The 25,025-nt window shown below is 56.8% G+C and overlaps 2 protein-coding genes across 2 annotated transcripts; both read right to left on the bottom strand.

The window, feature by feature from the left end:
* Nucleotides 1-8,878: 8,878 nt before the first annotated feature.
* Nucleotides 8,879-16,591, bottom strand: IDO2 (indoleamine 2,3-dioxygenase 2). Its single transcript, XM_084499478.1, has 10 exons — nt 16,419-16,591; nt 15,599-15,694; nt 14,921-15,040; nt 14,658-14,776; nt 14,336-14,350; nt 13,682-13,781; nt 13,434-13,551; nt 13,211-13,262; nt 11,682-11,830; nt 8,879-10,231 (listed from the first exon to the last, which is right to left on the bottom strand). Exons 1-10 carry the CDS (start codon nt 16,515-16,517, stop codon nt 9,879-9,881), a joined length of 1,221 nt encoding a protein of 406 aa, XP_084355604.1. The 5' UTR covers nt 16,518-16,591; the 3' UTR covers nt 8,879-9,878.
* A 1,162-nt stretch (nt 16,592-17,753) lies between these two features.
* Nucleotides 17,754-24,972, bottom strand: LOC311424409 (disintegrin and metalloproteinase domain-containing protein 32-like; the record flags this gene model as incomplete). Its single annotated transcript, XM_084499549.1, has 19 exons — nt 17,754-17,968; nt 18,524-18,601; nt 18,769-18,922; nt 19,199-19,307; nt 19,445-19,525; nt 19,766-19,949; nt 20,261-20,366; nt 20,775-20,973; nt 21,431-21,520; nt 21,725-21,905; nt 22,012-22,148; nt 22,402-22,483; nt 22,605-22,771; nt 22,885-22,956; nt 23,202-23,267; nt 23,781-23,955; nt 24,079-24,155; nt 24,604-24,682; nt 24,761-24,972. 18 exons carry the CDS (start codon nt 24,970-24,972, stop codon nt 18,526-18,528), a joined length of 2,247 nt encoding a protein of 748 aa, XP_084355675.1. The 3' UTR covers nt 17,754-17,968; nt 18,524-18,525.
* Between the last annotated feature and the right edge of the window lie 53 nt (nt 24,973-25,025).

Here is a 25,025-nt window from a genome sequence, read left to right as displayed (position 1 = left end):
TGCCCAGGCTTCCCGGGCAGCAGCACAGGGTGCGCCTGCGCTCAGGCACGGTGAGCTCCTGCCACGATGCTTTCGAGAAGTTTCCCAATGGTCACTTTGCCTAATTATTGTAATCTAAGTGACTGATGCCTTGTTTACAAGGAAGCCTTGTCTTTGTTCTAGAGATCTGCCCTTGAATCCTTGTCAAGTGTCAGTTCTGGTTTATGGATATTTTTGTCTGTCTACATTGGTTTATTTATGCACACAGTTCAAGCACAAAAGAATAGTTTTAGAGTTGGGAGTTTATTTCAGCCGTGTCAGAGGGGAGAAAAGGGGACAAGGATGATGCTGTGTGGGTATATATAGGCACGGTAAAAAGAGCTTTGCAGCCCCCTGACAGAAGCGTGACTGAGCAGCAACTGCTCACCGTGCGCATGAGCTGAGACGCCTCCCACTCAGGTTGCGATCTGCTGGGGGTTCAGCATCAGCGTGTTTTGCAATTTGTGCCCTGAAGTCATCAGCATCTGCCTGGGAGAAGCAAATCGGGTTAGCATATGTCTTTATACCTACCTTCAGAAGAGAAATCTGCCTGTTGCCAGAGTCTGGCTGAGGCTGTTTTAGCCAAAAGGGAGCGGGCACCGTTGCCAGTGCCCCTCCAGCCTGGGAAGAGAGAGCCCTCCAAGCTGCGTCTTAGGGCTTGTAAGCCTGGCTGCTAAACTACAGCTCTTCGTGTAGGTCATGCTTCATATTTAACAGGTCAAACTGTAGTACATACACTGCAGGGACCTTACTGCAGGTCATGTTGCTGAAGAGCCTGGTCTGAATCACCCAGACCAGCACGGTGAGCACTTTATTGCAGCTCATGCACTGCCTGGGGCTGCTCACACAGGAGCCGGCCTCTGCCAGGGCGATGCTCTGACTCTTCTGCTCTCACAGGTGCTGTGCTTCATGGCATGACATGGGGCAGAGCAAGAGAGAGCACTGAATGGTGTGGTCAGTATGTAAAGGCTTTTCAAGGTGAATGCAAAAGCCTTCATGCAGCTTGCAACCCTAACCCTTTCCCTCTTTTGTCTCTTACATAAGAAACCCTGAAAGAAAAACAGGTCAAAACAAGTGTTTTTGATCTTGCTGGCTTCCTTCATGGCCTGGCACTGCAGCAGGCTGCAGCGTGTAACTGATGTGCCAAATTGCCATTGTGGCACTGCATGCGTTTTTCCATAATGCATGTGCCCCCCGTTGCCCCAGCTCCTCGGCGGGCTCCTGGCAGTGCCTGGGAGTGGAGAGAGGGGCATGGGGGTCCAGGGATTGTGGGGGCGGCTGGGATGTGTCAGGGAGCTCTGTGCATGTCGCTCTGACGCGAAACACAAATGAAAGTTTAAAAAAGTCCTCAATCAGTAAACAGCAGCGAGCGTGATGTGCCGTTAACGAGGCCGGTGAGCCCATCCACAAAAATCCCTCCATGCAGAAAGCTGAGTCAGTTCCGGCCACAATGAGGTTCGTGGAAGGAGCATTGACTGAAGCTGTTTAGGGAAAGCTGATGGAGAAAGTAAACAAAATCTGGTAGCTGTTTAACCCCAGAAATCCTCGCTCCTCCACAAGCCTGACATCTGCCCCAGCGGGGGCAGCAGGAAGCTGTGGGGCAGACGGGAGGGCAGCTGCCCTTGCGGACAGGGTTGCACCCAGCAGCCTTGGGGCAAGGCAGGATGGGGGCACCGAGCTGCCCGAAGGGAGGCTGCTCCTGCCGAGGGGCCGTGCCCTCATCCTCCCATGCCCTTGTCCTCCCGTGCCCTCGTCCTCCTGTGCCCTCATCCTCCCTTGCACGCCTCCCCGGGCACCAACCCCCTGAGGCGCAGGGTCCCGTCCCCCCCCCAGCAGAACAGCTCCTGCTGCTGCCAGCCCCGTCCGGGCACTGCGAGGCAGGCAGTAGAAGCAGCCGTCCGCTACTCCCGGGCACTGTGTTTTGCCAGCATGCAGGTAAACACCAGGCCTCTCGTTCAGCAAATTAATTGGGAATGAAAAGAATTAATAGCCTGGCTAACCACTCCTGGCCTTACAGGAATCGTGTCCTGGCTCGCCTCGTCTGCTCACAGCGAATCCTGCTGCCAGCAAGTTCCCCCCGCACCTCGTTAGTAAAATAGTTTCCTCTGTGGCTTTCTCCCCGCAGGGCCATGGGGCTCCTCTCTGTTGAGGAAACTTCTTTGATCAGTAGAAATGACACCAGGAAAATATTTTCCGTTTCTGTCAGGATAAAAATGGCTCAAGTGAAGCATGATTGCTGAAAAAAAACAGAGCAACCCCGGTGCCTTTTCGGAAAGCTTCCTACTGTTGCATACAGTAAACACAGAATATATTTAGAAGCGGAGCCCAGCATGACACCGCCTCTTACTGCAATAATAGCAGAGTCTTTTCTTCTTTTCCTTTTTTTTTTTATTTTTATTTTATTGAAGAAATCTGTTTGACAGAGCTCATGGGAAACGTGGTACAGTTTGCCTCGTAAGCTCACCGCGGCTGTTGGAGACGCAGTCGTCTTTGTTTGCTCGTGTTTACCCTGGTCTAGCAACGGCGAGCTGCAGTGACTAATTCCACAAGCAGGCGATGGGGCGTACGTGGCGCTTCCTCTGAGCGGCACCGGCGCAACGCCACCAGCACAGCCAGTGATTAAACCCTGGCTCCTGGCATGAAAGGGCCGCGCCGAGTGTTTGGAGAAACCCTTCCCAGCCTCCGCCCGCTTTCCCCTTGCTGGACCGAGTGTGCACACCGGGGCTGGGCTCCCAGCGCCTGCTGCCTGCGCTGCTCAGCTGCGGAGATGCTGCACCATGCCCAGCGATGCCTCATGGCATTGGGGCAGAGCTTTCTAGGTGAGGAAACATTTGTAGAAAAAGGGCTCTGCCCAAGCAGCGTCATCTCCGCTAATCCTAAAATGAAAAACCCGGTGGAACTGGAGCAACAGGAGAGCTGAAGGAAAGGGACGTCAATTTATTGCAAGTCTTCATGTCAGACAGGTACTGCAGCTAGCACCAGATGTCCCAAGCACAGCCTTTTGGTATTATACATGCAAATGACGGCCATGATTTATTTATCGGAAAAATCCGTATTTCATAATAATGTACTTTCTCCATAGTATTTATTATTTAAATTACCCGAGCTCCTTATAAACCAGGAACCTGCTGTGCTCAGCTCTGAGCAAATACAGAAGACAGCCCCAGTCTCAGAGCCTGCAGTCACAGCGTGCACACGACTGCTGCCCCAACACGGGCCGAGGACGGCTGCCTGCCCTGCTCAGCACCGCGCTGCTGGTGGGGCCGGGCGCGTGCCGAGGGCTCAGCACCTCCACCCCAGTCTCCAGCCTGGGAACTGCGGTCACAGCGAGTGTGGGACCATGCATGGCCCTGCCCCTGTACGCCCCAGGATGTTTCTCGGCCTCTGTCCTGATGAATTTTTCATATTCCCTCAGTCTTTGGGGGAGGGGAGGTACAAAGCACACCCCTCTCTTCCAGCTGTGTGTTATTTCCTACAACAAGGCTGCAAACACAATCCCAAAACATTCCCATTGCTAGCAGAGGGCTCTGGCAGGGCTGCAGCAGCAGCGTGCAGTTACTGTGATATTTGTAAGGAGGTCAAAGACCTTTGCCAAGACACTGCTTTAGCTCTGGCTAGTTTCCAAGCTGTTTGCCCCATGCCAAGCTATTTTTATTCTCATGCTGATGTTTTGGTTGATGGTTCCTACTATTTCCAAACAGCTTTAATGGTGCAATGTTTTATAAACGCTGCCCATACCTTGGAGACTTCAGGGTTTGAAATAAAGCTCTTTCCCAAAGGTCCCTCTGGGGAGCCCTCCATCTGGTGACTCGCTTTAGGACTGGTGCTGGGAAACAGCACCAAATCCCTGGGAATACACGAACAGCATTTGTCTGACACTGAGCTCAGAAACAAGGTGCCAAGAGCCGCAGACGCAGGAGCACAGCCCTATGGCAGCCTTGGGCACACAAGTCCCTCGTCACCTTGTCCCTGTGCTGCTGCAGCGCTGAGCCCGCACCTGAGCAGACCGCACGCTGCAGCAGCAAGCCAAAAATGGGAAAATCAGGATTCAGCAAACAGGCTGCAGCTACCACGAGGCAATGGAGAGCAGTAAATGTAGCTGGGGCAGGGATGCTTGTCTGTCTGTTAGGGCTGGGTAGGTAAAACACTCCAAAAAGCCAGAGATTTAGTTGTGGTTGCCCAGGGAGCACAGGGAGCCCTTCCTGCCCTGATGGAGTGTTCCTCCTGGGCGGGTGAGGCTGCTGCCAGCTGCAGGAGGCAGGTCCAGGAACACGTTGGCAGGGACCCCTGGGCAAGGAGCATACAAAATGGAGTGTGGCAGAGCAGGCAGAAGGGGAGAGACGAACGGCAGGAAAAAATCTGCCAGAGAGAGCCGTGGCTGCCTCGGGGCGCTGCGCCCAGGGCATCCCCAGCACAGCAGTGCCGGTAGCCCCTGTTCATCACGGTGATGGCTCTTCAATCTGTTCCTCACTCCCCTCCCATATTAGGCATAATTTAGCAGCTCCTCTCTCCTCCTCCTTCTGTGCTGTAATTAGCACTTTTTGGCTTGAGTCATGTCCTTTAATCATATCTGGACTGCAGTCACTCCTGCCGAGGTGAGTAATTCCCCAGGCAGAGATAAAGCCCTCTGCACTTCTTGAGCTTTTGCCAGGTCAAGCATTCAGAGGGATGCAGTGGCAAGAGCATGTACCAGATACAGCATCGGGTCTCGGGCAAGTGGCAGTGCCAAGAAGGTTAAGGCAATTATTTCCTGTGCCCTCCTGTTCCTCCCAAGTGGGAATTGCAAAGCAAACTTGGTTGTTATTACTAAATTGCTGTGAGACCAGTGGCTGAGCTGTGCAGGAGAGGAGAGTGCAACTCAGAGACAAGTACTTTGCACAAATTTGTCCCCACTGGTACATGTCCATCATGGCAAGTCGCTCGGGGACAGCGATGGAACAGAATGGGATGGTGCGGAGAGGGATGTCAGGCACACCTTGGGCAGGAGCAGGCTGCAGTTTCAGGGGGCCTTTAGGATAATGATGGTAGCTGAGGGATCCCGAGATGGTGCTGCAGACCTCCCAGGCACTTAAGGAAAGTTGGTCATGAAATGTTTTATAGCTTATGAGGAGCTCGTAAGGCAGCCAGAACCTGGATAATGGGGGATTTTAATTACTTGGATATTGATGGACATCATAACTGTGCAGCAAACCACAGAGGGAAGCCTGTGGCTAGAAGGGAGAGCAAGATTGATCTACGCGCAGCATGTTAAATAACCTAAACCGTTTGGAGCTTCTTCTGGCCCTGGCTCCAGGAGCACAGCCAAGTATGATAAATAAGGTTGGGGTTGAGAAGTGTCGAGAATCCAAATGTTTATATTCTTGTTCGATTTCAAATATTCACCGGAGTGGTAGCAGGAGTCGTGGCAAAGCACTTGCTCAGCGTGCCAGGCGGCTGCGAGTGCTGCGGGAGCGGTGCCGGCCTCCCAGCCGCCACGGAGAGCGGCTGCAAGCGGGGAGAGGCAGCTCGGGAGCTTTTACACGGAGTTTCTGAGAGCTGGGAAGCACCTGGAGCACCCCTGGCCCCCAAGTCACCCCCCCAGGGCCCACCAGAGATTCCAGCTGCCAGGGGAGGGCAGGAGCTGAGCCCAGGGCTTGGGGCAGCCCAGTTCCTGCTCCAGCGGCAGCAGAGGTTGCTGTTCTTTTTGGCTTTTGCCTGGGAAAACAGCAGGGCTGGGGGATGCAGCCAGGACTGTTTCCCATGCGTTACCTGAGGTGGGGAGGGTAACAAGGTGCCTTTCCGCCTTTCACCCTGTTCATGCACTACACAAGGGACTTTCGAAGAGCAGAGCATCCTCCTCTAGGGTTTCCAGGCAGGGTACAAGAACGATCCCTCCCCGGCCTGCCTTTGCCTGGGTTGTAAAGAAAAAGGGCTGCAGCACCTGGAAAAAGTCATTGTGCCTCTGCGTCAGCAGCTGGGCGAGACACTAGGCTGGAAAATGGGTGGCAGAGCACCTGAGTGTGCTGTGCTCGTGTCTGCAGAAGGCGGACTCACAGAGCGGGACGGGGAGTGCCGTGCTGTGCCGTGCTGTGCCGTGCTGTGCCGTGCCTGCTGGGCGGGCCCCATGCTGCAGAGTCTCGCAATGGAAATGTGTGCATCAGTCCAGCTGGGGCAGCACCTCTGTTTGTATTGATAAGGCAGTTTTCTGTGTGGGCAGTGCTAAGGTGGGTCTGCAGCCACTGCTCTGCTTGCAGCTGAAGGCTGTGGCATTCCTGTTGGTTTTTGCATCAGCTCTCTGGCAGGGATCTTTCCCAGCTGATCCGGCAGGTGCTGCCTGACTCAGGGGGGCGGAACAAAGCCCGGGCACAGCCCCAGCCCGGCAGCGCTGCTGGGCAGCTAAACGAGGAGAAATCCACCTGGGAGCTGGGCCTGGGGCAGCAACAGCTCCGAGAGGGCCCCAAGCTCCCTGCAGGGAGCAGCGATCACAGGAACTTGCAGGAATTCCCAGCCTGGCCCTTGGGCACATCCAGCCGGGACTGCTCTTTTGCTGTTCGACTTTAATAAAGAGCTGAATAAATGGGCCTAATTCTGCCCGGTGCTTCGGGTGCCCTGCAGGCTCTGGGCAGCGACCAGCGCCGTGCACCTCTCTTCAGAATTTCCTTTGCTCTTGCACAACAATTGCCAAGCACCGTGTTATTTTCAAATGTGTTGTGGCATCTTTAGGCACGGGGCCCGCTAAATAATTTAAATGCAATGTGCCTGCAGTCGTAATGCACCTGAGACCTTAGATGTCTGCGTCTTGTGATCAATATTAGACAGCAGCGGTTTGGAAACAGAGAGAAATCAAAGCCCTTGCAGAGAAGCTGTCCCAGCCTGCCGGGAGCAGAGACAGGAAGGGGCCGTGCATCACTGTCTGGGCGCTGAGCGCGCAGGGCCCGCCCGCACCGACTTTAAAGGAGATGAAGCTGATTAATGCCTGTGCTGTCACTGCATGCTTCTCTCTCACAGCGTTTCGTAAACTCTAGTCAGATCTGATGAGCCCTCGCTGTGTCGTTTGTCGGCCTGGGAAAGCCGTGGGCTCAGAAGCAGTTTCTGAGGAAGCACACAGCAATTCAGGCGCCTTCCTCATCCCCGCAGCAGTGCTGGCAGAGCCCAGGATCCCCGCAGGAGGGTCCCGGAGCCCTCCCACCTCTCCTCTGGCTGCCCCGCTCCATTTCCCTGCAGAGGGGGCACAGATCTGCGCCCTCCCTCCCCTGGTTGAGCTTTGCCGGGGCTCTGCCCGTGCAGGGGCAGGGAGTGAGGGCTCCAGGAGGGTTTGCAACAAGGACAGCACCTTCTGGGGACCCTTTGCCCTGGCCTGGCGCTGGCATCGCTGCCGACCAGCCTTTGCTTAGGTGCTCTGCAGCACGGGGACAGCCCCTGCGTCTCCCCCCCAGTGGCCATCTGCATGAGCTCCCTGGGAGCCCTCATTATATTTTTCATTTAGCCAGAGTGACTTTTTTTTCCCTCCAGTTTGCTGTTTGCCTGAAATGGTCTGAAATGTAATAGACCAAGACAATCATCAGTATGAAATATTTCCTACATAAAATATGCAGTAGCTATTCAGAAATGAAGATCGAGTGGAATGAGGGCTGCCAGACAAAGATTTAAAGGTGCTGACATGTTCCTATAGGCTGTTTACTGAAGATATCTTCGCCTAAGCCCCAGTTTTAAGACTGCCTTTCAAAAGAGGGCACAAAATAGAATTTAGCAAGGAGCTTTAATAATTCAAGGCACCGTGCGCTGAGCTTTTTGTTACCCTTATGGGAATGAAACCTCATTTCAAAGGACCTTGACTTTCTTCTGATAGTGCAGGAGAAGTGGCACTGCCAGAGCTATTTTTGCACTGAGACACTGATTGGGTGTGAAACCTGTCTCTGGTGGCCGTGCCAGCACACCCGGGCAGACAAAACACGGCTGCATATGGCCTGATTTCCCTCAGGATGCCAACACCGAGGGATTTGGGGGTGCTCTCTGTAAAATCAGGCCACTTGGGCATCTGGTGTTATGAAAAGCTGCGCAGCCGCCGCAGAAGTGTGGAGCTGAGGGCTCGTTGGCTGCTCTTGCTTCACGTGCTGTGGTGCTTCTGTCTCAGGCTGACCCCTGCCTTGGGCTGGGTGCTGCATGTATCCCCTGCTCCGGAGCCCAGGGGAGGACCTTGGCTTCATCTGGGGAGGTTTTCCTTTGCTGGGTCCTTTTGGAAACCGTATGTCCCCTGCCACAGCACAATATTGATCACTGAGAAGTAAGTGAACTCTGTGTCTGCCCAGAAGTTGCTGCGTTACCCTGGTGGCATCCTGAACCCTCAAGCTGGTAATGGTGAATAAAAGCACACTCTCATCACTCGGCGCCTCACTGTCAAGCGACCACCCGCTCCTTGGGGCCCCTCACTGCCCCTGTCTGCTCGTGTCTCTCATCCACATCCCCCCTTCATCTGGCCCTGAGTGACTCCAGCAGACTCCAGTAACTGTGGCCCAGCCCCAGCCCCAGCATCCATTTCAGATCTCTGCCTGTTACTCAGACTGGAAGCAGGCATTTTGGTAAGCAGACCTGTTAAGAATTAGGGAGATGTGGGGCAATCAAGAGCCCTATTTTTTAGACCAGGCAGCTTGTTTTTGTCAGCCCAATGCCAGGTTCAGGCTGAAAGAATCACAGAATACCCCAAGCTGGAAAGGACCCACGAGGATCGCCGCATCCCACTCCGTAAAGGTGTGATGGGAGCTGGTGACCTGAGGCTGCCTTCATGGTTTGGGACCTGCACGTGCCCGGCAGCCCTGGGCTCTGAAGGAACGTGCCCTGCCGTGGTGTTGCAGTGCTGTACTTCATTGCTCCGGGGGGCGAGAGGAGCCGAGGCTAACAGACGCGGGTGCCAAAGGCAGCGGAAAGCCCCCGTCCTGCAAACCGATTGCGCCCCACGGCCCCCCCAGCACTCACTGCAGCACTCGTGAAATACAAACCCAAATTGTGCTTCCTCTGCCTCCCCGCACCAGCTGCGCTCCCGTGCCGCCAGGCGCGCTCCCCGCTCGGCGCAGCGCAGGATGCTGCTGCCACCTCGCGATGGGAGCGGGCTCAAGGCTGGGGGCCCGGCGCTTCCACCCGCGTCCTGTGCCCTTGCAGGGGAAGGGCGAGCCGTGCAGCACAGCCAGCTTTTAGGAATCCCAGCTTTATTAGCCTGTGCAATTCCCCTGCTCTCCAAGTTGCTCCTGCAGCCTCCGCCGAGGGGCTCCGAGGTGCCACGCTCCTGCTGGCACCGTGGGGCCATGCTGGGTGCTCCGTGGGGGGCTATGGACAGTGGCACAGCGTTTGCACTGGCAACCTCCAGCAGAGAATCATGAAATCATGGAAAAATAATCACGGCAAATATGCAGACTGGGCCTGGAAGGGACCTGCTCTTAATTAACTTAGCCCAGAATTAGAACCTCCAGCAGCAGAGGTGCTTTGGGTGTGTGTCTGCTAGCACCAGCCTCCAGCAGCTGAGGAGAGCAGGCCCATGGCAGCACCGCAGCCCTGGCTGCATTCGGGGATGAGACCCCAGTAGGGGCAGTGCCTGGCCTGCCAGCTGTGGGATCTGAGCCATGGTGGGGTCCTGGTGGGGGTGGCTGCCGTGCACAACCCCCACAGGTGGCGTGGGGCAGGCAGGGATGCTGCAGAGCAAGGGACTTGGAATTAGGGAGGAGGGAGGCAGCTTGCTCTGAGCCTGGGACCTGCGCAAGTGGGAAGGGGCTGCAGGGAAGGAGGGTGGGTGGGAGGGGGTGTCAGTGACGGTCACCGTTTGGCTCATGCACTGCAGACACCAGCCTGAGTCCTGCGGCCTCCTGGGCCTGCCCTCAGCCACCGGGGCGTCAGGCGCTTATCAGCCCGTCCCTGGTGGTGTCCCTGACGCTCTTCAGGAAGCTGAAGATGTGCGACCCCCCGGTCCCTTTGGCCTCCAGCGCGGCCGGGGGCCTCCCAGCCCAGCCACCCACCGCCGCCCGCCCTGCCTTGGCTTTGGCCACGGCGATGTACTTGGTGACGATGGCGATGTGGCAGGACCTGAAGTCTGCCAGCGCGGTGACGCAGCGGTTGAAAGCCGCCCGCAGCCGCTCGTCCCCGGAGCAGAGCACGTGCTGCTTCAGGGAGGGGGCCCGGCCGATCTCCTCGATGAAGGCTCGGTGGGGAGGAGGCATGTAGTCCCTCATCCTGTGCAGGAACGCGGCTGCAAAACACCAGCAGAGGAAGAAAGAAGTTGAGGGGAGATGGGAGGAAGCTCTCGGAGAGCGGCCGGGCTGCAGCCAGGGTGCCAGTGCGTCCGGTGGGCACGAGTCGCACACTGCAAAGCCTGGGTGTCCTTAACCCGGCCTGTGCAGCCACGTAGGTGGCAGGAAACCTGCTCAAGATACTGCAGCGTGATTCTGTGCCTGAAATGCAAGATGACAAATATTCCCATCTCTGATCCTGTCTCATATCTTGGTGAAATACATCCCTGCTAAGCTAGGGGCATGTGGGAAAACTATATAGATGCCAGGCATTTCTTTAGACTGAAATATTGGATTTTCCTCTTCTTGCTTACTCCATGAAGGTCTGTCTGTGTACCTGGAAAAACTAATAAAGTTAATAAACCAACAGAGGACCTTAGGAGCAGGTGTAATGTAAATCAAAGAGAAGAGAAGCTGCAGATAGCTGGGTCCCTTCCATAACGCAATGTAAATGCTCTCAAAACTCTTCTCAGCTGGCATTTACTGGGGCTGCCCTTGCCCTTTCCTACCTGTGCTGATCCTCACCTGGATGCCCTTGGGAAGGCTGTGCAGGGGCGGCTGCATCCCAGCCAGCCAGGAGCTTACCCAGGGCTTTTGCCTCCCAGACCCCTGGGCTGGAGCCCAGCACAGGAGCAAGCAGGGGCCTGAGCCCCTCAAGAGCTGTGTTGGGTTCCCCGTCAGTGCCTGGGGAAGCCCTCTGCTTGCAGGTGCTGTGGCGTACTGCCTGCAAGCACCAAAATCCCAAAATAAACCTCCTGGTGGCTGCTCCCCTCTGCCCAACCCCACCTCTGTCCTGGCACTGAGCTATGCCATTTAGTGCCAGATAAGATCCTCCTCGTAGTCTCCTGTCCTCTCATCTGTCTTGGTGCAATAAATGAACTGAGAAAGAAAACCCATATTAGGTCAGTGCTTCATTAGAGTTGCTTTTAACCCTAAAAGGCAGGTTTTAGCCCTTGCTCTCAGCCTTTATTTATTGTTTGCTATTAGCATGGTTTCACTAATTTCTGATAAATATATTCTGTTGCGGGCCAGACTATTGCAAAGCTATGTGAATGGATGAGCTCAGTTACTGGCAGGATGCTGGCATGCTCTTCTCCCTCATCTCTGTACCCATATATAACCTCAGTAAAAAGTTGACATGCAAAAAACAAAGTCTGTCCCTCCGGGAATTTATAGCAGCGTGGAGGTGCTTGCCAGAGCCTCATTTATGGACTTCCTCTGTAATGTACTGGGGAGAGCCTCTTCCCAGCCAGATGCTGGGACAGGGCTTTGGGGAGGGCGAGCTGGAGACACGGCCCTATCAGCTGGTAAATCTGCTGTAGGCAAAGCCACAGGAAATGTGCTGGCTTGGTTCTGTGCCCCCCAAATTATTATAGATTTTTTTTTAAAAGGAAGAAGTGTTTGACTTACTGCTTTCCTGGCTGTGGCGAATCCCCAAGAGCTCATCAAAAGCATGCAGGACGGTGCTCTGTGCCGCGCTCCCTCCCGAGAAGGCCATGGGCTCCTCGGAGACCCCTTCGTACACCAGCCCGTCCGGCATCGCGGGGTTGTCCTTCCAGCTGAGCCAGGCACAAGGTGCTCAGGAAGGGGGTGGCCACGCAGCGAAGCCCCCACGCTTTGTCAGCAGGTCAGACTGCAGAGAAGTGACCCTGGGCTGACAAGCTGGGGTAAAACCTTCCTGACCCCGTCCTTGGATCGCCTCCCCCTCACTGAGCCTTGCCAGCTGTCCTCAAGCACAGGATAAATTTGGGAACTGAACACCACACCAAGGTGCCCAGCAAGGTCGCAGCTGTGGGGAGAAATCCATCGCTACCTTTCTTCCCACAAGCGAGGGATCGCTGTGTGGGGCTCCAGGCTCTGGCATTCACCCCAGGGCACGCTCCTGGGACCAGCCCCTGCCGTGACTGCATCCCCAGCCCCTGGCCAGGTCCTGGGGGTTGGCACTGAGCAGGGAAGAGGGGATCGGCTGCCCTGCTGTGCAGGATAGAACAGCAGCACCTCAGGCATTAGTTCCCTGAGTCCCCATCAGGAGCAGCCCGGTTGCCTCTGCACCAGTAAGAGCCACACAAGAGCTCCTCTGAGCCCTTGAAGTTTTGACTTTGGATTTTTCTCCATTCTTGCTGATGATGTCTTTAAAGACAGTGCAGGAGAGTCTTTATTTATTTAGCAGAGCACAAGCCCGTAATGTGATTTCCTCCCTCTCATAAAAGACGCTCGCCCTCAGTAGGGCTGGGAACTGGGCAGCGCTGCTGCCCCCCCCGCCCCAAACACCATTAACTCTCAGCCCGTGTCACACTGGTTTATGCTCCTGTTGTGCAAAAATGGATAAATGCTCTCTTGCAAATGGAAAGAGAAGTTATAATTTCAGAGAGATAATGTGCCTGGCACAAAAATATCTCTTGACCTTCCAAAGAATGCACCATTTCATGAAGCTTTCAGTACTGGCTGTTAGGGCTGTTTGACTGCAGATTTTGCTCAAATTGCAGAGAAAATAGATTCATTATCAAATACCTTAATATTTTTAGCTCTCCCATGGATGTATTTATAGTAACCTCTAGTAGTGGGAAGTTCTTCTAAGCAGAAGGGAATTTAAAAGGCATGTTTTTCCAAGCTGATGACCATCAAGACAAGGTCAGTTGGGATAAAAAATGAAAGAAACATAATCAGGATGCATGGAGCCTTTTGACTGAGGAATGCTGAGATATGCCGAATAGAAATAAAAATAGAAACCCCCTGAGAAGCCCAAGAGTGGAGCAGTTTGGGATGCTTGCAGCCCAGCAGGGAAGATGAGGGATAACAAAACCACGGCGCTGAGCTCTTTTTGCCATACTGCTGCCTTGCCCAACTGAGCAGCCCCAACAGGGCTCCCCCTTCCCAGCGGAGCCCCTGCTCCCCCTGCCCGTGGTGTCTGTGGAGGAATGGAAATGCTCCATACTCACCCAGAGAGAAAGATCCGGATCACGGCATAAAACACTGCTGGATCCACGTAATCTAGGAGGAAATTGGATCGGAGGTGTCACTGCGGGCAGTCTGCATCGGCGTTTCCCACGGGCAGGACCTTTATGAGCTGCTCTCTGGGCCAAGCACCAGCGCATTCACGCAGTGCAGCTGGTGAGCAGCCCCGTGCACGGCACCCCAAGGGCTGCCCCAGGCTGCTGTTACCGTGCATCCTCTGCAGAGCCTTGCCCATGGCCCCGATGGCCGTCGCCAGCCCCTGCAGGGCCTGGTGCAGGGTCTCCTCGTCAAGCTGCCGGATGGCACGAATGGCCTGAGGGATCGCCTGTGAGGAGCAGAGGGGGAGCACAAAGCGATGGAGGGGCTGGGATGTGCTCGGGGTACTCGCTGGCAGCCCCGAGGGCTGGGCTCTGGGGCCAGGCAGCTGCAGGGCACAGCAGGGGCTCGTGCCCTACCTTAATGCCAGGCACCGCTGCCTTCTCCACCAGGAAGGTGACGAGGATGAACCCCTTCAGGCTCTCTCCCCCGGGCAGCGATATGATGGTGTCCAGGTTCCTGCAGGGCGGTCAGCAGCAGCTTTCCCCCTGCCCTTCCTGCCCCCCAGCCCTGACGCCGCATCCTGGCGGGGAGCTGAGCGCTGCTGCTGCCTCCCAGGGGTGGGTGAGATTTTTGGAGGAGCTGCTGCGTGCAGCCACCCCTCCACCCAGCATCAGGACGGGCCTCAGCTCCCCCACCCGTGCAAAATCCTTCCTGTTGCAGAGCCTTCTGCACCCTGAGCAAAGGGAAGTGGGCACAGGGCAAAAGGGAGCAACAGGCTCTGCTCTGGCTCTGAGGGATCCTGAACCCTCCTTGTGCCCTCGCTGGGCTACAAGTCTGGTCCCTGGCAGCCAGGCTCTGCACAGCCTGGATCGGCCACGGTTCAGCCGTGACCATGGTGGCTTTGCTGTTGTTTCAGTGGTGGTTGTGTGCCAAGGACCGAGCTGTTTTTCTTCTGCTCGTGTACCGAGAGAGAGGTTTAACCTAAGCAGAGCCCTGCAGTGTAGGAGCACTAAGCCAATTCAAACAAAACTAATACTGTTAGAAAATAAATAAGCATCTTAAATACTTACTCAATTTCCAGAGGCCTGCAGGCATTTTGGGCATTGCCAGCAAATACACAGGGAAAGGGGAGAGGGAGAGAGAGAGGTGTTATAAATCGTTCTAGCAATGGCCTGTGCTGCCTAACACAAACGAGTTTGCTCACCAGAGGCAGCACCATCCCTCGGGCAGATGCTCCCGCTTGCCCCCATGCCCATGGGGCAAATCCCCTCCCCAGCCCTTAGCTGTGAGCTGCCCCCCAGCTATGCCGGGTTTAAGAGGTTTTGGTCAGGACTGGAGCTGTGCGGGCTCGTTGCCGCTGACCCGGCCGCAGGAGCCGCGTTCGCTGTTTACCCGCTGGGGTCCTTCCTCCTCCAGTTGGCCAAGACAAAGTCTGCGTGGCTGAGGATGGGGGGGAGCCCGAGGGCCTGCGACACCTCCCAGAAGGGGACGGCGAGGTGGCGGGGCAGGACCTGGGGGGCACAAAGCACGGGAGAGGTTGTGCCCCAGCTCCGGCCTTGGGAAGGAGGCTCGGCCCCAGCGGGACGGCTCTGGCTGCAGTCCCAGGGGAGCAGAGCGTGCGCCAGCTCCCCGCGAGCAGGGGAACCTGCGGTTACCTTCACGGTGCCCTCCTCGCCCTCCTGCCACAGGTAGCCCATGGTGATGAAGCTGAGCACCAGATGGGCCAAGTACAGCTCCTCGCGCCCTCGGAGGTGCCGCGTGCTCAGCTGGGGCATCTACAAAGAGACCCTGGTGAGCACAGAGCACCGCAGCCGTAAAAAGAGTGTATTCCCTGTGTGCCCCCCCAGCCAGGAGCGGCCCTCCGGTCACCTCTCCCTGCCCTTTTCCTTTCCCTCCAGCCCTGCACCGCTCGCTATGGACTGACTGGTTTGCTGCGTGCGATGGTTTGCAGGAACCCCGGGGGTGTCACTGCCCGGTGCCGGGAGGAACGCGGGAGCTGCAGCTCTCGTGACATCTAGAGGGTTTCCCCTGCCACCGCACTCCGGCCTGCCTTGGCCGGCTGGGACAGCCCAGCAGCTGTGTCAGGAGCTATTTCTGTGCCGAAGGCTTTGCCTCTGCATCGTGTTAGTTATAACCAACTCCGTGTGCTTTCCATACACAGCGCCCTTCCCTACAGCAGCACCAGCTAAGGCAGGAGCAGCACACACACACACACGGAGCTGCCCGTACACGGGGATCCTGCCAGCACAGGCAGTCAGGAGGTTTGCTTTGCTTTTCCATGGCATTTGCAGACTCAGCTATGCCAGACCCGCCAGCAGCGGCCGCACGTTTACCTGGTGAACGCGAGAGCGGAGCCGATGGCTCGCAATCAGCTGGGGCAGCTCACGGGCGATCTCCATCCACGGGCCGTAGGGGGCCGGCAGCTCCGTCTTGGGAGGAGATGAGAAGCAAGGGGGGGGCTGTCAGCACACAGCCCCCCGCACAGCGCCTGCAGCGCTCCTCTCCCTGTGCTCCGGCACAGCAATACGGTGCCGAGGGCTGCTGCTGGTGCTGCTGGGGAGCCTGCACGGAGCTGGGGCAGGAGCCCACCCCACACCCCCCCACCCCGCGCCCCCCACCCTGCAGCATGGGCAGAGGTTTCTGCAGGGAGGGGGAAAGCGGCTGTCAGCCAGCCCGGGCTCCAGCATCCATCCAGCCCTGGGAGTCGCAGCTAATGGTTTATGTCTGGTTCCCCCTCTTGTAATATCAGCCTGCATGATGGGGAATTAATGGACAATAAACAAGTATCTGCCTGTCCCTGAGAGCTCCCTCTGTAAATTGCGCCCCAGTGACAAATGGCTCTGCTTTCAGCATGGGAGAGTTGCCTTCTAAATTCTCTCCTCGTACTCCTGTGAAATCCTGTAAATCCAAGGCCAATATCTGAATTGCAGAGCTCCTTCCCCTCTCTCCTGTGCCACGTGCTGAAGCCAGTGTAATTTTTAAAGTGAGGAATTTGTCCTATGAAGCTGCCTGACCCGAAGTATCACAGGCATTCCTCACTGATTTTCCAGACCCTTGTAAATAACATTAAATGGACACCCAAACATCACCAGCCCCTCTATTTCCCTGCTGTTTCCTGCAGCCCACGGGCACGGTGGCACGGCCGTCTCCTACCAGAGGGTTGGGAAGCAGGAAGCCGTAATCCTCCGAGAGCTGAAACCGGCTCAGTGCCGAGGACAGCGGGGTCTCCTCCTTCCCATCGCCGGCCTCCATCCCTGGTGCTGGCCGTGGGGCCGGGACGCGCTGTGGCTCCGTGGAGGCACCGACTGCCCCGCGCCCGGTATGTGCTGAGCCAGCACAGCGCGCCCCGGCCACGAACCTTGTCCTGGGGGGGCAGGTGAGGCTCCGGCCGCCTGCGGCCAGAGGGGTCGAGCAAACACGATTAAAGGTTGCTGATAAGCCAATGTCGTGGAGCAAGCGCCGAGCCCCGTCCTCGTCAGCATCCACCTCTGGAGCGGGCTCGGGGAAGGCTCCTTGCTGCAGGAGGGGGCTGTGGCCTGCCCCCCCAGCCTGAGATCTCCTCAGCAGCGCTGGTGGCTGCTGCCCATGGCTCACGGCAGGGTCTGCACCCGGCTGGTGACCCCCCCGAGCAGGGGCTCCGAGAGCCTTGTCCCCGCAGGAGCGATGTATGCTCCATCAGGCATCAACTGCATCCCGAGCCCCGTGCTTGAATAAGGTGCTGCTGATTTATGTGCTAATAATATGCCCAGTGCAGCCAAAATAAATTAATGGGAGCCACAACTGAAGCTGCTGCCACAAAGTAAGTGCTGTGTGGCAGGGAGTAAAACTCCCTAATCCACATTGCATGTCAGCTGAGGATTCATCTGCATTTCCAGCTAACTCCCTAATGACTGAGCGTGAGCTGAGGTTGTCATTAAATTCCCATTGCCAAACAAAGCACAAGATTCTAATGATGGCTTTAATTGTGCCTGCACTGTGGGCTCCCCGTGCTCTCCCCAGGGCTGCACACACCCAGCCCCAGGGGAGTCAGAGCTGACAGAGGGGGATTAGACGTCCTTGTGATGAGGGTCTGAGGGTTTCTGACCTAACTGTCCTGCACAGCACCAAAACTCCCTGCCCATCAGGTGGCTTGTGCCACTGTCTGGCCGGAGATGGATGAAAGTAGGCCAAACGAGACCCTGCAGAGGAGGCTGCTGAAAATCACATTTCAGTGTGGTGCTGCCTTTGTCCCCCTGCAGATCAGTCCCCCCCTCCCCTCCCTCCATCCCGCAGGTGCCGGTGCCATTGCAGCACAGCGAAAAGGGCTGCAGCAACAGCAGCGTCTGCTCTCCAGGCCTGCTCGTCGTTGTTCCTCCCTGGGCGAAGCACAGCTGCACACACACAGCACTCAGAGCCCCCCTCTGGGCAGCCTCTGAAAGGCGCAGTCCCCTCGCCCTCCCTGGCCCTCCTGGCAAGGCGTTGCTCCGCAGGGATCACAGGACTCAGGCATCAGAAACACCTTTTATTGAACAACACACAAAAAAAACACAAACTACAGACTTAGCATCCCTCAGACAGGCTTCAACACCCCCCGCACACAGCCCCTGGGGGGCCATGTGGCTGTTGTGGGTTACATCCCAAACCTGGGACCACAAACGTCTCTGTGTGCTGCGCTGCTGCACCTTGCTTCCAGTGCTCCCCAAAGTCCAGAGCCCTGCAGGCAGCTGCCAAGCACACAACAGGGATGCCCGTTAGTCCCCGCCAGCCCCTCACGCAGTGACCACGGCCCCCCAGACCCTGCCTGCCCCCCGTGTGTGGCACAGCACCACCCTGAGACTCGCCATGAGCTGCAGCAGCTGCCCCACCGTGCACCCGCTCCCATCCCAGGGAGCGCCTCCAAGCCTCTCCGCTCCGTCACACAGGAGTTCGTCACCTCCTGGCTGTCACCCGCAGCCACGTCCCAAGGACATTTGACCGGCTGCCGCCTCGTGACTGCCCTCTCCAGCTCCTGCGACCTCCCTGGCCACGTCTGTTGGTGCCTGGGTGCCGATGTGCTGCAGGAACTGCCAGCAGCCGGGAACCTGCTGCCTGCCCTCCACAGTGATGCCTGGGCCACCTGCAGTGCCCTTGCCCTGACGCTCCCCCTAACACCCCCTACGTGCTGGTGCAGAGGCACACAGACTGCTCCTGTTCTCTGGTTTCCACTGCCAGCTGTGCCACCACATGCAGACTGTTTACAACATCGGCACAAAACTTGGGTGACTTTGGCAACGACTTACTTTTAAAGTCCTCTCCAGCTATTTTGCTGCGCATCCAACACGCTCCCCTCCTCCTCAGTGCTTTCTTTATCTTCAAACCTAGGGTGGGAGCAGGGAGTTGCCCCCAGTCACCAAGCCCAACAGCGCTGCCTCCCCTTTCCTCTCCCCCCCTCGTGCACACCGCATGGCAAGGGTGCAGGTCCAGGCTCTCCCTTTACTGTCACCTACAACTGCATCTGAGCCCGAGGCGAGGGGAGCAGACTTACTCTTCTATTTCCAGCTGCTCTGTGTAGAGACACTGCCTCAGCTCCTTTCTCTTCACCACCAAGAGGATGACCCCAATGAGGACGGGCACAAAGAGGCAGAAGGTGAGAAGCAGCCACATCTTCAGCGGGTCCTTGTTCTGCAGGCCTACTTCATCTAGGCACAGGGAACAACCTCCTTCAGCCCACAGCAGCGCACTTCTCGGGACAGCAAGGCTCCCCCCGTGTGAGCCACAGCCAGAAAGGGAACGGCAGCATCCTGGGCCTGGGCGAGTGGGCCTAGGTGGCCCTGCTTGAGCAAGGATGCTGGAGAAGACCTGCAGAGGTCCCTTCCCACCTCAACAGCCCATAATTCTGTTATTCTACTCCAACTCCTGCCCTATTTCTTTTCTCCTTTCCCACAGCCCAGAGGGTCGCTGCCCTCGCTGCTCACCGGCGCTGAGCAGGCTGTCTTTGCTCCCTTCCTGCTTCCCTGCTTTCTCCTGGCAGTTCGGTGGCTTCCAGCCAGCGTGGCAATGGCAAGTCCCTTTGTTATTGCACACCTGTGCGACAGAGAGGGAGAGAAATGATTTCTGTTGGCTACAAAAGATCACGAACACATTTCCTTGCTTTTGCAAGCCGCATCTTGGGAGAGCGGGATGGTCCAAAAAAAACAAGGACGTGCGGCACTGTAACTTACCCCATGATTGTTGCATTTTTTCTTTATGTCACAATCATACTTCAAGACAGCAGCAGACACACACTTCTGATTCATGCAGATCTAAAACACAAATGTAGGGGTCAGCAGACAGCACTCAGCAGGCAGTAACACCCATCTCCTGCTCGGGACAGACATGGGTTTCCAGCCTGACCCCGTGCGATGGGGTTCGCACAATCCCATCCCCAACCCCTTCAGGATGCAACCACTGGAAAAGCCACTGACTGCCCGTGAGTCTCTGACACCACTACTGCAGAAACACTTCCTGCAGGTCCTCCTTTCCTAAGAGCCACGGCACGTCACCTTGTGGTCACCACAGACAGTGCCATCCTTCACCAGCATTGGGTCCCTCGCTGCGGGAGGCCTCATGTAGTCCAGCGTGATGCACAGCGTGTTCTGCACCCGCGTGTAGATCACCGCAGCCTTCTCCTTGGTGAAAGGCACGTTACCTGGATACTCGCAGATGAGCTTCCCGCACTGGAGATCCCTGCAAAGGCACGGAGAGCAGAGGACTTCACACAAGACACCTTCACCCTTCTGTTCCTCTCCATCGGTTGCACCGAGGGCTTGGAGAACAGATCCCAAACAGCCGATTTGCAGCACACGGACACGGCATGCTTACATCTGCCACGTGCCCTTCTCTCATCTGCCTGGCAGCCCATGCACCCTGGCACAGCGCGCTCCTCCCCGGTGCCAAGGGCGACGCATCCGTGTGCTCCCGTCCTGCCCTGCAGTGCAGCCGGGCTCCCTGCTGCCATGGACCTAGACAGGGGCCCCTGGGGTTCCTACAGCACTTACTTCCATGCACAGCTCTGGTACCCGCTGTGGTTGGAGCCGCAGTGTCCCATTCTGTCCCTTTGGCCATTAATTTCCTCGTAGCAGGCCAAGGGTCCATTTTTGGCGCCTGCAAACACATAGCATCACTCACAGACTGGCAAAAGGCCTCTCTCTCCACCTCAGGGCTGGACATCACTGCCGGGGCCACCCGATGATGCTGAGGGCTGCTGGCTCTCACAGGCACTGGGTGCCATGGCCGTGCAGGAGCCTGAACATAGCGCTCACCTCACCATGCTCCCAACAGCCTGCTGCTGCTGTGCAGTGCTGCAGCTGCCACCCAGCCCCACCACAGCCTGCCCGTCAGCTCTGTGCTACAAGGCTGAAGTCAAGAGACCTCCCAACACACGTTTTCTTCCACTCTTGCTGCCTGTTTTTGCCTGCACACAGGCTGGGCTGCCAGGGTTTCCTGTTTTGTTGATTCTTGTCCACAGCCTTACATTTCACGCACAACAAACAGCCCCCCTGCAGCCCTTACCTTTGCCGAAGATGTCCTGACACTGCTTGTCAGCTGTCTGGCAAGCTCCTCTGTAGCAGAAGGCGGTGTTCCTGCTGCAGGGATGCCCGTCCATCACCCACTGGTTGGCCGTGCACTCCCCAGAGGTGCCGTTGCAATATTCCTTCAGCTCACACTCATCCTCGGAGCTGGTTCTACACAATGTGCCGCTTTTTGCAAACTAGTGGGAAGAGGCAGAACAAGAGGAGCTTTGCATAGCACATGCACTCACAGACAACAGAACAGATCTCCTCTTAGGGCAAAGCAAATATTGGCTTTACAGTTTAGATCAGGATTGGGAAAAATCTACCCACACAATTTCAAAGGTCTCCACAAACCAGGTTTACCCCCGCAACATTAACATATGTCCGTACAGTTGGCATATCCTTCATCTCGGTACTTCAGGAGAAGGCATGGTACCTGCTCCTTAAAACACCTTCTTGACACAAAAGCACTTCACCGGCCCCACCACGTCACACAGCTCACTTCACTCACCTGTGCTCTCCGACCCCTCACAGCAGAGCAGCCAGTACTTGCAGCTGGAAATGCAGCCACTTGTCCCCACCAAGTCCCATTGCACATGCCCTGCACATGTAAAGGCTATTCCTGAGTGTTCCCACTGCTGCTGCACAGCTTACCTTGCACTTCCAGCAGCACGGGCCCGACAGGCACTGCACTCCTTTCCTCCTTTTGCACCCCACGGTACAACACAGATCGCGCCGGCACTCCTGGAGGCACCAGCACAGGCAGTCAGGAGAGCTCACACCCCTCCTGTGGGTACAGGAGCTCAGCAGAGAGCTCGGGCTTCCCCTCAGCAGTGGCTGTCTGCAGCCTCCTGATGAGGCATGAGATTCACACCCCTCTTTGGAGAGCTCTCCCCCTGGGGGCACGGGACGTGGCTCTTTCCTACTGTACCGAGGCTCACAACTAACCTCTGCCGACCCGCAGTCACAAGCCTCTCCTGGCTCCACCACTTTGTTGCCACACACGGGAGCTTTATACGACACGTCCATCGTTGGCCTGTTCAACAGGCACTGCCCTTCTCCAGTGGCAAGAAAACGCTGGAAGTCTCTTATGCTGCAGCTGCTGAAGGCTTTGGTGCCAGCCGAGTGCCTGTAAGCCAGAGGACAAGGCTGGCGCCCACATGGGTGGCACGGACAGAGCGCTTGGGGCTTCACCCTGCAAACCCCGGGCATGCTGCAAGGACAGGGAGCCTTACACCGCACTGGGCTGCATTATGCAGGCAGCTCCCGCGCAGTGACAGCTCCCGGGGTCGTCGTACACCATCCCTAAGCTGAGCCCCAGCAGCTGGGCCACGACGACTGAGAATGCCTCCAGCGTCATAGTGCTTCGGTACTGCGAGGGCAACACGGGCAGACCTCAGAGCGCTGTCCTTGCAGCAAACTCACGCTCTGCTCTGGGGCTCCGGTGGGCTGCGAGGCACTGACAGCCCTGGGGTCCCTGCTCCATCACCCCCAGGGGCTCCGTGCCCTACGGAGTGCTGCCGGCGTTCCTCGCCCTTTGGGTAGGCATGGGCTCACCTGGAGGCACAGCTCAGCACCGTGCCAACACACGGGAGGCTAGGGGTACAAACAGACAGGCTGCATACCAAGGCAACCCCTCCAGCGTGGTTCTTGAGACACAGCTTCTTCGCAGAAGATGCCCCCGTGGAAGGGGACTGCTCCCTGTAGCTGAGGAACAGCGCAGACTGAGCCCTACACATGCTGCTCATGTGTATGCTCATGCCTCTGTATTGACACCGTCCTACTCCTCTCATCCCCGTGCCAGCTATCACAGCCAGCCCCTTCTTACACGAATAAGAATGTTATGTCCTGGAGCCGCAGAACACGATGTATGTTTTTCCACTGCAAAAATCTCTGCAGCAACTCCTCAGCATCTCCCATGGTAGGAATTTTGTTCTTTTCTGTCCAAAGCTCCAGTGAAGAGAGCGCTATCGTCAGATTGAGGCGTGAAAACATCTGGAAGCAGACAGACACCACGGCTGGTCCAGAGCCCAGCTGCTCAACAGTTCCTCGCTTGCTTTTCCTTACCACTGCAACACATTTGCCACAAACAACCAAAAGCAACTCACACTGTTCACGTAGCTGAAAAGCTGGACTATCTTGGCTGTCACTGCATCCTTGTCTGCTCCCATGTAGTCATACTGAAAGACAACAGACACAGGAGCATCTGAGTGCACTGTGTGAGGCAGCAGGACTAGCTCCCCAGGGCTCACTGCAGCTCCTGCCATAACATATTATTATCCATGCCCAAGGGAGTTAGTTTCCATTTCATGGGGACTGTCAAGCCCCATGCATGCTTCCCTTGATGTTCTGTGAAGTTCTGAAATTGTTGCAGAGTTTTTTCACAGAGAAAACAATTTATGATGGAGAGGATGCAAAGACTCACCAGAGCTTTGTCCAAAACTACATGCATTTCCAGATATCGTGGGGATCTGTGGACAGCTTCCTTGCCCTTAAGGAAATATAAACCCAAACCAAACCACAGCAAACTAAACAGCAACAAAAATACCCCCAAAAAATTACCCAGAGAGACTAGCCTCTGCAATTTGTATCAACTTGCAGAAGAGACATTTAGTTCCACAGTCAGTTAATGGGATCCACAACGATTTGGAGCTGTAGGACAAACAGTACCAAACTTCTAGGAAAGCATTCCTTCCATAATCCACAACACAATAACATCAGCCACAGATTCGGGCTGTATTCACAGCAACAGAAGTTTGCAGAACTCCTTGCAGCTGCAAGGAAACCCCATCCCACTCACCCAGGCTGAGCCCGCGCTGCCATCAGACCCCCCTGCTGACCTTGTCCTTAGCTCCGGTGAGTCACGAAGTCCTTTAGCATTGGATGTACCAAATGCACACAGGAACAAATGCTACTGCACAAACTGAGGCACCCTTCACCTAAAGATTTCCAGGGCCTACTGCTACGACTGCACCAAAACCCCACGGCCTCGAGGCATACTCACTGCTGCTCCTTCCCACGGCTCTGGTGACACCTCTGCAGCCCAGGCAAGGGAGCTGTTTTCTACAAATGGTGTCTCTACATTTTCATTACGCATTTGATAAACGAGGTGCTGATACCCAGCTGCAGCCTCCAAAGGCCTGATCCCATAGCTGGTATTTGCGAGCTGCAGGACCCCACTGCAAGGCAAAGGCACGAGCGGCAGGAATGGCTCCTCCAGCAGCCCAGCACCACTGGTACCAACAGAGCCTGGTGCTCTTGCTAGTGGCTGTGCCGCAGGGCAAAGGCAGCCCGAGGCTTACCTCAGTCCAGAGCAGGTGCTAAGTGCCACGAGCGACACCGGGAAACCCTCCACGTAGCCTTCGTAGAAGCAGTCACGCTGGAAGGAGTAAAGCCGTGTCTGCGGTGTGGTGCCTCCTCCCTCGAGACCTGGAGTGTGTGGCAGCGTGCAAGGCGCCAGACCTTGCTGCTACCTGTGCCATGGTCCCTGTCCCTGCAGAGGACGGGCTCCCGGTGGGAGCACGCAGAGCACGTGGGAGCAGCACGGCACTGCGGGCTCCCCTGGGAGCAGACACCTGCACTGACCACTGCTCGGTCTTCGTCCCTTCATCAGCTCCTCACCGTCCCTGGGAACTCGTGATGGCTGCAGCAGGGTGTGAGCTGATGCACACCCTCACCAGGGCTGCCCGGAGCAGATCAGTGCCCGAGGCGAGCAAAAGGTCTACAGAGCATCCCTGCAGAAGGAAACCTCACCGCACGCTTCTTCAGGTGTACCTCAGCAGCAAGCACTGCTCCCAAAATCGCGCGGCACGCAGGGCATATCGTACCTCCACACGCGCCAGCTCGGATTTCGCCAGCCCCCCTCGGCCGTCCGTATAAATCCGGAGATCCTCTGGCAAGAACACTCTGCGCACAGAGCACAGACGGAGCCCTGGGGTCCCCGCTCGGTGCCCCGCAGCGCCCCGCGGCCGTGCCCCCACTCACTGCTGCCGCAGGCGCACGGTGCGGGGGGTGCCCGCGATGGGGATGCTGTAGGCACGGGCGCGCTGCGGGGCTTGGCGGCGGCGCTGCGCCGGGGACCGGGGCTGCCCGGGCACCGCTCCCCCGGGGCCGAGGCCCCGCGCCGGCAGCCCCAGCGCCACCACCAGCACCACCAGTACCACCAGTACCACCACCAGCACCACCAGCGCCCGCATCGCCGCCGCCAACGGCCGCCGCCAACGGCCCCGAGAGAGGCGCGGACTCGCGG

This window comes from Aythya ferina (genome assembly GCF_964211825.1).
Source record: "Aythya ferina genome assembly, chromosome: 27".
In the NCBI taxonomy this organism is placed as follows: Eukaryota; Metazoa; Chordata; class Aves; order Anseriformes; family Anatidae; genus Aythya; species Aythya ferina.
This window is presented reverse-complemented; position numbering and strand designations above follow the sequence as displayed.

Coding starts and splice junctions, on each gene's coding strand:
- IDO2 (XM_084499478.1), bottom strand. CDS start 16,517: ATGGAGGCCGGCGATGGGAAGGAGGAGACCCCGCTGTCCTCGGCACTG. Junction 15,695..16,418: donor TCCTGCTTCCCAACCCTCTG/GTAGGAGACGGC, acceptor TCTCCTCCCAAG/ACGGAGCTGCCGGCCCCCTA. Junction 11,831..13,210: donor ATCCGGATCTTTCTCTCTGG/GTGAGTATGGAG, acceptor TGCCTGGCTCAG/CTGGAAGGACAACCCCGCGA.